This window comes from Pseudophryne corroboree, chromosome 1, assembly GCF_028390025.1.
Source record: "Pseudophryne corroboree isolate aPseCor3 chromosome 1, aPseCor3.hap2, whole genome shotgun sequence".
Taxonomy (NCBI): Eukaryota; Metazoa; Chordata; class Amphibia; order Anura; family Myobatrachidae; genus Pseudophryne; species Pseudophryne corroboree.
The window spans coordinates 765,339,285-765,353,021 of record NC_086444.1 but is presented as its reverse complement, the minus strand read 5'-3'; the positions used below and the strand labels follow the sequence as shown (position 1 = coordinate 765,353,021).

The 13,737-nt window shown below is 43.1% G+C and overlaps 1 protein-coding gene across 1 annotated transcript; it reads right to left on the bottom strand.

Annotated features, from left to right (window-relative positions):
• Positions 1 to 1,830: 1,830 nt before the first annotated feature.
• Positions 1,831 to 3,382, bottom strand: ATOH1 (atonal bHLH transcription factor 1). Its single transcript, XM_063933073.1, has one exon. The coding sequence runs from the start codon at positions 3,317 to 3,319 to the stop codon at positions 2,591 to 2,593; it is 729 nt and encodes a 242-aa protein (XP_063789143.1). The 5' UTR covers positions 3,320 to 3,382; the 3' UTR covers positions 1,831 to 2,590.
• Between the last annotated feature and the right edge of the window lie 10,355 nt (positions 3,383 to 13,737).

Below are 13,737 nucleotides of genomic sequence, written 5' to 3'. Positions count from 1 at the left end.
TATATAGCACCAGCATATTCCGTTGCGCTTTACAAGAGGGCACAGAGAAACTTAGAGTACATGGGGTGGATATTTGGATAAAATAGGAAATAAAAGTCTTAAGAGAGAAGGAGATGAAGAAGAAAAGACTACAGAGAAAATAAGGATAACACCGCACAAAGGAGAGCTGAAAACATGAAACTATGTAAATGGAGAGGTATAAAAGGGGGGGAAAGTGAATAAATACTTCTGTAGATTTAACACATTGCCCTACATCACTGCTGTCACAAACCGATACATACAAATGTCCCATTTCGATTAAAGATAAAATACGGTCCATGTGAACTTTTCACCCAACAAGTACATGGAGCCGGTTTATACATTCATCAGCACTGTGGACAGTCTTCTCTAATCTGATTCATTTAGCAACAAGATCCCTGATACCTATCTGAAATCCAGCAACCCTCTCTGTGCAGAAGGTTGTCAGGTGCATTTCCTCCATGGACCAAGTTATCATCACCTGATGAATTTTCTCCAGAATCTAATCACCCTTGAAAATCAGTTCATAGGGACTTTTACTTAACTGTTACCATAGAAAAGACACACTAGTGCACTATGTAAGACTAAGTCACATTGCTGACAGATCAGTCCCCTAAGTGTCCTGCACGTGCTCTCTGTACTTCTCTTTTTTTAACAGTTTGCCAAAAAGGAAAAGAAAATAGGTGTACAGGAGGGAGGTTACCCCTGTGCCCCTGTGCCTCCACCGACTGCGCAACGCAAGCATGAGAGCATGTGACATTGCTTTCCTTAAACTCTTTCCACAACTACATGATATCATCTTGAAATAATAATAATAATAATAACAACAACAACAACAACAACAACAACAACAACAACAACAATAATAATAATAATAATAATAATAATTATATTTTTTAAAACAAATCTAACTGTATCTGGAATATATAAAAATACCAATTTTAAGTAATTCGTCTTCCTGTTCTTCTTATGTAGAAATGTTAAAACACTTGAATTAGTTGATTAGAAAAATCTGGGAATATAAGAAACAAATGTTGCCAAACAGAATAGGCAATACTCGCTTTTATAGTATTGGTCAGAATGTAATTAATTAAATTGTATAAAAAAAATGGAATAAAACTAAATCGAATTCGCTTCATATAAATGTGTGACTATGCAATCAAATAAAGTATAACTTGTCTTATTAATTCGATATATTAAATTTGTTAAATTACAGTACTTTAAAAAAAAATATAGTGTCAGGTTGGTTATGTGTTGATTATATTATATCAGAACGTCTTTCTAAAACGGTAAACGGTATCTATCTATCTATCTATCTGTCTGTCTGTCTGTCTGTCTGTCTGTCTGTCTGTCTGTCTGTCTGTCTATCTATCTATCTATCTATCTATCTATCTATCTATCTATCGCAACACAAATTTCGGTATGCTTAATAGTGGTAAATACCTACCCATGAACCATTCTTCAGATGTAACCCTATTTACCAACAAGTTTATGCCCCCACAATATACCAACAAAACAAACACTGTTGGTGTTAATGATTATAAAACAGTAAAACGACACAAGCCGGTCATTATCATATAGTTTTTTTTTATTTTCATGTTTTTATTTGTTTCCAGAAACGGTATATAAACGATGGCAGTGAACTGTACTAAATCAACACAGAACGGTTTTTGTTTTTTTGTTTTTCATAGAAAAAGTAAAAAATACAAACAAAACATATAGCAAACAGAACAATAAATAGTGATCTAACTTCACAAGCAAAATAAATCAATAACAAAAAGTTTGACACAACCAATTTAGTTCCCTTGTCCAAAGTATGACAAGATTTAAGCAAGTGGCTAAACAAAAAAAAGTTTTGCAAATTGGCATTATGTATATTATGTTTTTATTAAATGTATGATCCACAATTTGTTTGTTTTCTCTTTGCCACCGTTGGCTGTTAAAGTGCAGTTTCGCAAGAAGCTATAGAAATTCAGGAATATATATATGTAATAGTACAAAAACTAGCATTTCTCCATTATTTACACCGTAAGGCAGTTACGTACATATATATATACAGACATTATTTCCAGTGCTAGGACAGTTGCATTTTGGAAGACATTCTGATCATGTAGTGATTTTTGACGTACAGAGGTACCAATGGCAATTACTGACAGCTGATTAACCTGTATACAAGGAAGAGGTAATATGGCAGTTGGTAGATCTACGGGGTAAAAATAATAATAATAGTAATAGAAAAAAAGAAAAGAACAAATATTACCAGGAATAAATAAAAAAAATGCTTAAACGTTAACCCATTCACTGCCAGTGTTTTTGACTGTTCAAACATGCCTGGCACTGTCGGGGTTAATGGCAATGTAAAAGCTGCAGGTTCTTTGCTACTGTACAAGGACACATACTATCTGAGTTGTAAAATTGACACTAGGCAGACATTGGGCAGGCAGTAGGCAGAAGAAGTGTTTTCTTGGCGTCTTCTTGACACTTTAGTGTATTGTGTTGTGACAGGGATTTGTACCAGCTGCTGGATGCCAGGGCAGAGTTCTCGGGTAGGGGCACAGCCCATGCTCAGTCTCTAGCTGGCTTCGTCCGAGTCGCTGTAATGGGAGCGTGGGGAGAACTCTCCGTCACTTCTGTGCGATCTGGGGGAAGTTTTGCTCTCGTCCCCTGACGACTCCCTGGCACCCGGGGAAAAAGATGTGGAGGTCGCCTTCTGGGAGCCACCATCCGGGTAGGGGTAGGTGAGCGGGTCTAGTGGCAAGGTGTAGTCTCCAGGGAACCTGCTCCTGGCATCCACCCCGGGGTGCAGCGGGTATGCCGGGCAGGGCTGTGGGTGCTCGGGGGGAACCTGCAGGAGGTCAGAGAGAGCATTGATGTAGATCTGAGCCATCTGCAGCGTCTCGTACTTGGACAGCTTCTTGTCGTTGTTGAAGGAGGGGATGACGTTCCGGAGCTCGTCGAAGGCGTGATTTAGCCCGTGCATCCTCCGCCTCTCTCGGGCATTAGCGGCAAGCCTCCGCTGCTTCTGCACCCCTCCGCCGCTCTTACCGGAGGGTGTCCTCTGGCTGCACAGCTCCTCGCTGTCCTCATCGTCCTCGTCCTCCTCCTCTTGCACCCTCAGCCCCTTCAGCTTGCACAGCTCCCGCATCTTGTGCGCCCGGCTACCCTGCTGCAGCATGTACTCCGGGGCAACCTGCAGGGAGGAGGCGGACAGCCATGCTCGGGGATCTGAGGCGTCCAGCATGTAGGGCTCTGGGGGCAGCCCCTCGCACCAGTCGGCAGCAGCAGGCATCAGGCGGGACATAGCGGCACTATCGGGCAGGCGGTGCAGCGGGCGCAGGGCTCTCCGGACACACACACGGGTCGCGTGCACACTGCTCCTCTCCGGTTGCTGTGGGTGAGGCGTCCCTTTAAAAGCGGCACGCGCCGATCTGCCCTCCACCCCTCCTCCCGCGTGCCGCCCCCCTGCAACCCCTCCAACCCCCCCATCGGACCCAGGCCCCGCGCCTGTCGCGTGTCAGTGCGGCCAATGAGGGTGTCGCGTGCTGTCAGCCAATGAGAAGAGAGATAGTGTGTGCCACTATGTGTGTATGTGTGTGTGGGGGGGTCTGTACGTGTGTGTATGTATATGAGTGTTTATCAATATCATGGCCATAGACTCGCAATTCTCCCTCTCTCTCCCCATGGCATTGCACATATACACATCTATATATTTTTAGAGAAAGACACAGGCGCTATTATATATATGTGTTCATACCCATGTAGTGTATATGTGTATGGGTAGTGCAGGCTCTTGTATAACCTTCCAATATGTGATCTATCACTCTGAATACTATACCATATCTCATCTGCAGAAGAAGTGACTCTCTCTCTCTCTCTCTCTGTATGTATAGAAGCTGTATGCACATTGGTAGAAGTTACTGTGTAACCCCCGATGGTGTATTAGAGTTGTGCTGCTGTCACACCCAGCAGAGGTGCCCTGAGCACAGAGCCCGCAGCGCTGGGCAGAGCAGTGTAGCCTGATGTCCTGCTGCAGCACACGTGTGGGAGCGCACCCCCAGCAGCAGCAGTGGCAGGCAGCGCACCCCCCACACCCAGGCACTGCCTCCGGGGACTCAGGGGTAATAGATGCGTATGACACCACCACTTACCTGCCCCACATCTGTCCTATGCGCGGTTATGAAACATCCGCCCTACAACTGCGTCTCTCGCTGTCACCCCGGTACATCTCTGAGTCTGACTTATTATTAACGCAACTCTAACAGCAGCCTAGTAGTGTACGAAAGGCTCAGCAACTGCAGAGCACGCAGCTCCTGTTGTGCAGCGCCCTGTAACACCCCTCTCTTACTCCAGCCACACTTACATTCACACACCTGTCAGTATGCAGCCGTTGCGTAAGGCATACTCCACTAGGGAACACAGAGCAACAATGTGTATGGGAGTTTGAGACCTGCAGTCATATGTACTAAGCTGCGGTCAGGGGCGAATTTAGGGGTGAGGGCACTCGTAGTCACAACAATAACGGCTGCCCAATCTGACCCCCCCCCCCCCCTTGAATAATATTGTCATTGATTGGTTATCAGTGTTTCTCTAATTGGTTCATCAGGACCTTTAACAACTCATGTTTTCCAGCCCAGTTGCAGATCTTTGCACTATGTCAATGTCAGCAATGACAACAAGTGCACCTGAGGACCAGCACGGTGACCTGGAAAACCTGACCTGTTGGGGGTCCTGAAAATCGAGTTTGGTTACATAACATATTACACTGCTTAGTGCATGTAGTTGCAGTAGGTGTGGTGCTGGTTAGCTGTTTCTGACACTGAGTGTTGGATACAAAAGCACATTCATATAATAATGGGCTGAAAGACTCACCTGGCCGAGCTCAACCTACAGTATTTCACTCTGATCACTAAATTTGCCCAACTCTCAGTTCTTGGCTCCTAACCTATCCTCAGAGAGAAACTACAGACATCTCTGGTCCCTACATGTCCTGTCTATCAGGTAGAATGCTATGTAAATCATTGCTGTGATGCTGTGACTTGTGTATAATGCCCTGTGCACAGGATTAGCAGGGTAGATGCTCAGTGACCATCAGTGGGGCAATAGAGCAGGAAAGGGCAGATCCCCTCTGTGCACAGGACATCTCCTGCAATCATTGTCTCTTTAGTTAGGACAGTCAGGGTCACGTCCTATTGAATGAGAAGCAGTGAGGGAAGAAGCCCCCTCAGCACCAGCTCATCCTCTCTGCAGTCAGTTAGCCAGGCTCCAGCAGTGTGTGTCTTCCATGCAGGCAGGGGGCCGGAGTCATGGGCTTCTCCTCTGGCCCCAGAACTCTACAGGGTTATTGTTGGTTCCCAGATAGCAGACCTGCAGCATGCCGCTCTCGGTACTAGCCCAGCTCCTCTCTCATTGCTTCGTTGCTCCTGATGAAAAGCAACTTCTCTCTGGTTGCTGATGCCTTGTTTACTGAACCAACAGAATAGTATTCAGGGAATATACTAACCATGTGTGACAACCATTAAGGCCATAATTGGAAGTGGCAAGAAATAGAGATTAGCTTTTCTATTGCTATAATGTCACATTACTTGTTTTCTAGGCACACGTTTGTGTTGTTAATATGGATACACACTTCATACATAATTACACTCAGTTATAGTCAGTTTTAAAAAGACAAAGGAGAGTTGACATTTTGGAGGTCTATTTACTAAGCCTTGGAAAGAGATAAATTGGTGAGAGATAAAGTACCACCCACTCAGCTCTTAGCTACCATGTTACAGTCTGTGTTTAAAAAATGAAAGCTAGGAGCTGATTAGTTGGTACTTTAGGGGGATATTTACTAAGCAGTGATAAGAGCGGAAAAGTGAGCCAGTGCAGAAGTTGCCCATGGCAATCAATCAGCACTGAAGTAACATCTATAATTTGCATACTATAAAATTATACAGAGCTGCTGATTGGTTAATGGGGCAACTTCTCCACTGGTTCACTTCTCCGCTCTTATCACTGCTTAGTAAATGTCCCCCATGATATATCTCTCTCAGCTTTTATCTCTCTTAAGGGTTAGTAAATAAACCACTTTATGTTCTGTAAAAATATATTTACTAAAATGAAACTGTATATGCTCAGATTATTTAACCAATAAACTACAAGCGGTTTAATCAACAAACTGCTAAATTGGGCGGCGACACTATCCAATAACATATGAAGATATGTATAGCAAGTACGCTGCACGTTATTTACATTTCAGATTTGGCGAATTAGGAATGTCTTTGTGGTGTGACTATTTGTATTATTATAAAACCTGTAGCAGGTGAGTGTGCAAGAAAGACAGTTTAACCCAGGACAACTAATCAGATTCTGAATAACATTTGTCCTGGTGCAGAATAAAACATATATACTGTATGTAACAGTCACTAGGACAGAAGGATGTTTCACTCACTTCGTCTAAACTTGAATGCTCTATTATAGGAGTTCACACACCAAGAGCTCGGAAACTATTTCTCCAGTAGGGAGAAGGGCATAGGCAACGATTTATCGGCTGAATTGGGGATTTTTTAAGAGGCAAATGTAATTACTTATCTATTCAGCCTAAGCATATAAGACCAGGAAAGAGATGCAAGATAATAGCTACCACAGATACATTAAAAAGATACAGTTCGACCACAGTCTTGTAACAAGTGCACGCAAGCAGGTTAAGCAGCGTTAGGTCTGTTGCTCTTACAATTCCTCTTTGTTACTGTTGGATTCCCAAGGAAGTCCCTACAGATCCCAAAAGAAAGTAATCTCTGTAATCTACCATTGATAGCCCTGATTAACATTTTGAGTTGAAAGTTTGATCTTACCCCTTCCATAATAGTTATGTTGTTAAATCTTTCATTTGTGTTCTTCAACCTCCCTTGTTTGGCCATTTCACCTGTAATCGAATTTCCATTCGGTTTTCTCAGTGCATGAAAGGTACTTCTGTTCACACTGTACGCTTTGTTTCTGCCTAGCCCTAGATACATGTTTGTAGCAAAGAGGAAAGCCAGACATTGCAGTGGGAATTGATCAGACTCTACACAGAAATTTATATGAAATAAATTGCTGAAATACATATAGAACATTAACGTGATTGGTAATAATTTACATAAAAACATAAAAACAGATGTGACAACAAGCCGGCAATAACTGTGCTTAAAAAATAAAAATGATATAAGATTAAATCTGTTTTCGGTGTTTCATTTTTGCATGCTTTGAATCACTTTCCATTCAATTAACATAAGATGATTACTGTACCATGCTGGCATTGTATGAACTTTGCTCAGTGTCCCAAATTATTCATCTTTTTCCACTTCAAATGTGACGTATACCGTGTATGTGTTCAGAAGGATATTACTTTAGATATAATGCAATGCAAACAAACAATTTCGCTATTTACAAAAGTGTAAAGTGTAAAGTGTAAAGATGTGCCAGTATATAGCATCTAAATCACAGACTGCAATATTCCTCTGCAGAAAAGTTTATTTGGCCGAAACGTTTCAACATGTTATCCATAATCCAAGCTCTCCATATTGTTTTTTTTTCTTTTGAAGATCTAGATCTTTAACAAACAAGACACTATATTTATTCTACAACTTGAAAACTCAAAATCTATGAGTTTGTGTAGGTCTTGCATTGAAAGAAATATTAATTACTTTTAGAAATAAAGTTTGATTAACATGAGCTATTATAATGGCAGTAGTGACAACGTCAGCAACATGCATATTATGTTTTTAGGTGTTGTAGTATATATAATATTGTCCAAGTATTTGTACCTAAGGACATACTATATACAGTTATATATTACATCCCTGGATCTCTAGTTTGCTCATGCTATAAAGCAATACTGTAATAAAATACATTCGCATGGATCAATTCCGTTGGCAAAGCTAAAGTAGCTAAATACTGCTAAACCAATGTGAATGTAATCAAATACTGTTTTTAATAGAACAATAGGGAACATAACGAGGAACAATCATTGATTTTAGATTATTCCTAGACTTCTGATAATTTATTCTATGATCATGTAAAAATATATATATATTTGAAAATTTGTTGTTGATATTATTATGCTTATGTTCCTGAAGTTCTCACTAGTTATGTGTACACAGCCTTAACTGTATCGCTATTTTTTTTATATACGTGTATGCTCATGTACCAGTTTTGGTGCAAAGTGACAAACCTCCAAGCGCTGCATAACTCTGATAAACACTGTCAGACATTCTGGGACGTGTAGTGCCACAACAGATACCATATTCTACCCAAGCCTGATTAACAAATATATATGTTTTCAGCGAGAGCTGCATTTCGCTAGAATTGAATGTTTTAGTGAAATTGTATATTAACACAATCACACTTGTGCCAGAAAAGTTTTAAATTACAAACAATGGTCCACTTCAATGTCAAACAATTGAGGAAACCACCAGTTGTGTGAGCACACAGTGAGCTATGTGTTTACAAATAATACAATTCAACAGGACGCATCTCCCAGCCTTCATCTGAGCATCATCTGACACTGCAACCAGTAATCAGGCATCATTTCCGCAGCTGCTGCCTCTCTGTACTAGTGCTGGTGATGACTGATAGGAGGGAGCAGAGCAGTGCAAGGTGAGCAGATTAAAGGCATACTTTGTTCTATGCATCACTAAACCCACTGACACACACGTGTCTGTCAGTATAAATACACTGTACATATACACATACAGATCTATCTATCTATCTATCTATCTATCTATCTATCTATCTATCTATCTATCTATCTATCTATGTACATTTTGGAATGTAATAGAAATGCATATGGTCAGGAAAATTAAAAGATGAAAGCAAAAACACACAAACTAGCCACAGTCACATCTGGACCACTGGTTCACTCATTGGAATTTGAACCTTTTTGTCTTTAGTGAAAATGCTGTAAATTTGAGCAGGGTTGCCATCAGAAAGTGAGGGGCCTGGGACTGACAAATCAGCCAGGGCCCCCACTCCCAGGCCGGCCTCACCCTAAGGCCGGTCCGACAAACCCCCCATTCCAGTCCCAGCTGGTAGTCTCCCCCTGATGGCAGCCCTTCATGTGTATGTGTGTATGTATGTGAGTGTGTGTGTCAGGGAAAGAGAGAGATTGAGTGTGTTAGGGAGAGAGAGAGAGAGAGAGAGAGAGAGAGAGAGTGAGGATGAGAAAGAGACTGATGGTGTGTGAGAGCAGAGAGAGATGGTGAGAGAGAGAGGCTAAGGTTGAGAGAGAGAGACTGAGGGAGGGAGAGGGAACGAGAGAGGGAGACACTACCTGTTATAGCAGTAGGTCTCTGATGGGGGTGGGCACTTTACAGCATTGGCCTACACCCCCTTCCCAATACACCCACGAATCGCGACATTATGTCCATGAGAGGCAGAACTACTATGGTCAATCATATCTACTCACTGTAGAGACAGAGACAAAGTTGTTTCCATCTCAAAAATACAAAACTCAGCCTACACAAACTGCATTGGTGCTGGGAGCTGGTGGACAATGGATTTTTTGCTAGAACATTGGGGCCCTGGAGTACCATCCCATCTGGTCTTGAGAATATGCTGCTGCTGTGAGCCAGGTGCAGGACCCTTGTTCTGTCAGGCATGGGACTCTAGTCCCTTCGCCCACACCTTGATGGCGGCCCTGAATTTGAGTACTTGGTTATCATACTAAGGGCCCTATTTATTAAGCTCAATATGTCCGTTACCCATGCACAAACACAAATTATAATTCGTTAGTGCCGCTGTTCGTGGCAATACAAATGTATCTTCCACCAGCATGCATTAAAGAACACGTGGCCTGGTACCCCATCCTTGTTATGTGTAAAAGTAAAGTGATTGCATTAGTGATCACTTAACTTACAGTTGCTGGGGACCTCCTCACTACTGCACATGTGTGGTCTTTAACCATGTATGTGTGAGTGGTGAGTGCTGGGGGGGGAAGGGGATCCTACAGATTCTTCTCCTGTTACTTTTTGTGATCTGTAGCCTAGAGGCTACAATTGCTAATTTTCTGCTATCTTCATATGGGGGTTCACTACGATATGCCGGCGGTCGGGCTCCCGGCGACCAGCATACCGGCGCCGGGAGCCCGACCGCCGGCTTACCGACAGTGTGGCAAGCGCAAATGAGCCCCTTGCGGGCTCGCTGCGCTCGCCATGCTACGGGCACGGTGGCGCGCTACGCGCGCCACACTGTTTTATTCTCCCTCCAGGGGGGTCGTGGACCCCCACAAAGGGAGAATAAGTGTCGGTATGCCGGCTGCCGGGCTCCCGGCGCCGGTATGCTGGTCGCCGGGAGCCCGACCGCCGGCATACTGAAGACCACCCTTCATATGGCATTAACTATCGGAGCCAAGTGGAACTTACTAAATTCAGCAAGAAAGCTGGGGGGACCATAGCAGATATCTCCTATCTGCTGCAGTCCCCAGAAGATACACCCAGGTAGATACATAATATATGTCTGTACCCCCCAAAATGGATGTTTATAGGGGATATCCCACAAATATTAATTGAAAACTAGGATCCATAATGAGATTTCAGAACAGGTGATTTGATGTTTCACGTTTTTCATTTGATTCCACTTAGCAAGAAGACTCTTGGGTGTATAGATTTAAACACATACATTTTAGATGACAGACATCCATATACAGTAGATAGCATACTGTACATCTAGTATAATTTATGTTTTCTGAATCTTAAAATCAATAATATAATTAACCAGCTGACTAAGAGAAATAGGTTAATTTAAAACAGGAATAATACTTTCTATCATGGGCGTAACTATAGTGGATGCAAGGGGTGCCATTGCTATGAGCCCTGAGGTTTAGTGTGTCCTGTACCCAGATTATAAAGTTGCATATCAATTTCCCAGACTTGCTAAGCAATTGGGTCTGATCCATTGCCCAGCCTGAATTATGTGACATTACATGAGATTATGCAAGAGGTGTGTGTAGTGGATGTTATAATTGTAAGGAGGCACTGTAATGTGGCACAATATGATCTGCTCATTGTATCTTAATCTGATGGTGTCATAATCTGATTTGATCATTGTAATGTGGAGGGCATATTTAAATAATATAAATAAGATACATTATCAGGTAAAGGCTAAAAATAATATAATAAATATACAAACATAATAGAACCAATACTTCACTTTCTAAGCACTCTTAAGGGCCCTATACACTAATGCGACATGTCGGACCCTCGTGTCGCAAGCGATCACCGCGGCAGCCTCCCGGGTGGCAGGATCGCATAAGATACATCATATGCGGTCTTTTTGCTTATGATGTATCTTGTGCGATCCAAGCCAAGCCTGCGGGGTCCGTCATATCACGAGTGCAGCACAGTCAATCTAGGGGATCCGATCCGATGCTCATGGGACCGCGCATCGGATCGGATGTAAAACACATCCAAAATGCCCGATTTCATCCCGAATGGCTGAAATTGGATGAAATCGGGCATTATCGTTCTAGCGTATCGGCCCCTTTAGCTATTCTCTGGTCCAGTGCAGTGATTGATGACTCAGAACCTCACACACAGCAAACTTGGTAGAAGCAGCCGCTACCACTGGACATGTGCCGCAGTTCTGCTCTGTACCTTAAATTACATGATGTGTTGGCAGCTCTAGTAATTATATTATATGCCATTGTGACTGTCATAATTTGAGTCACTTGCCAAGAGATGGTGGTTTACGGTTAACTGGAACCCCCCTCCCCCCCGCGTTTGCCCAGGGTGAGTCTATTGAAGGACTGTGTAGTCAGTCTCACTTAGCTACCTATTGCAAAAAATGACTGATAACAGAAAACATTAGCTGGCACTCATCTGCACAGTGAATCTAACTGCATGATGAAGATCTTAATGTATATTAAAGTATGGTAACTTTTTATACATGTCACTAGTAGCTATTTGGCATATACTGTATGTATGTTTTCTTTAGCAGTCCTTTATGCTTTTTAACTCTATTAATATATATTTGTTTATTTAGACAAAGTGAAGTGAATTATCACACTGTAGAGGCTATGGGCCTAATTCAGATCTGATCGTAGATGTGCTAAATTTAGCAATCAGTTTCTCTGATATGCGGGGGAACGCCTAGCACAGGGCTAGTCCGCCCTGCATGTCAGGCCCTATCCCCCCGCAAGGGTTCAAAAGCATTGCACAGTGGCGGTGCTTTTGCACCCGCTGAGTAGCTCCCTGCGAGTGCAGCTCCTGAGTGCTGGCAGTCGGCTACCCGCCGCGTCCCGGGGTTGCAGCAACTTGCGTGTGACGTCACCCAGCCCCCGCGGCCCGCCCCCGCAACGGTCTGGACATGCCTGTGTTGTCCGGACTGCGCCCCATCAATGGCGTTCTAACGCCGTTGGCACGCCCCCTTCAGACTCACGACCGCCTCTGCCTGCCTATCAGGCAGAGGCGATAGCTGCCCTGAGATGTTTATAGCATCTTACTGGGCTCCCGGGGTGCACACGCAAAGGAATTCAGAGTGTGATCGCTGCAGCTGCAGCGATCCAGTCTGAATTACTCCCTATGTTCACCTAATTGAGTAATTATTTGCAAGTGCGCAAGCACAAAAATGTCTGGAAAACCCATAGGACACATGCCTTATGAAGAGTGCATGCGCAAAGGTGTTGTTACGTATACTCGCAGCTACAGACTCGCAGCTGCAAACACAGGAGGCCATGGACAAATGGAAAAATTGCATCTGCCTTTGGGCTGGTGCAATTTTTTTATGGCGTTACCGATGGTGGTATATCAGGATGCACCAATCAGTATTACAGTGTACACGGGAGCTAAAAGTGAGCATCTCAGTGCATGCAACTCCAAAAATACAGATTTAATTGAATTATGATTACCGTTGGAGTGTAGTAACAGAGTGATAGACAATGGGATTCTCAGGCATGTTCAGTAAGGTCATGTTCACGCAAATGCAGGCCGCTACTTATCCCCACTGATGATGATGACTATTAGTAAACTGGAGTATATGCTGCTCATGAAGGTGTGTATGCATCCTGAGATGTGTATGCTCTGCGTATATGTGAAAATAAGCTAGTTTTCCAAACACACTTCTTTTGTTTTCTTCTTGCTTTATTTTTCCTTGTATAAACTTTGTTTATTTTAAGTAATATACACAGATTTACTTACAGCTCTGCATCAGCTCTTTAGTTATTTAAATAAAGCATGATTCCTTTGTGCAAAGAAATGAACTCCTGTGATTTTTGTTAGCTGTTATCACCTAGCAACACCCACGCTTGTTACATAACTCTTCAACTGATTATGAAGAAAGCTGAACAACTGTCTTGTGTAGGACCTTCCAAAAACAGTTAACATATGACCAATTTTTATGATAAAAAGTCTAAAAATAATTTTCACATTTGAAATCTAGAATAATATGCAGAAAGATATTTGCAATATGTAAATATTTGAAATGGGATGCAGTCAATTTGTTGGTGGTCGGGATCTTGGCGTTCAGGATACCAATGCTGAAATCCCGACAGCCGACAATGCTTCCAGCCGGAATCCTGGCGCACCAGGGATATTCCCACACGTTGGTGTCCGCGACACCCATAGAGTGGAAATAGATCCTGAGCCACCGAGCCTGCAGTGTTGCGAGCGCAGCAAGCCCGCAAGGGGACTCAGCGCTCGCCCCGCTGCCGGAATTCTGTCGGGCGGGATGCCGCTGTCGGGATACAGACAGCCAGCATCCCGT

Coding starts and splice junctions, on each gene's coding strand:
- ATOH1 (XM_063933073.1), bottom strand. CDS start 3,319: ATGTCCCGCCTGATGCCTGCTGCTGCCGACTGGTGCGAGGGGCTGCCC.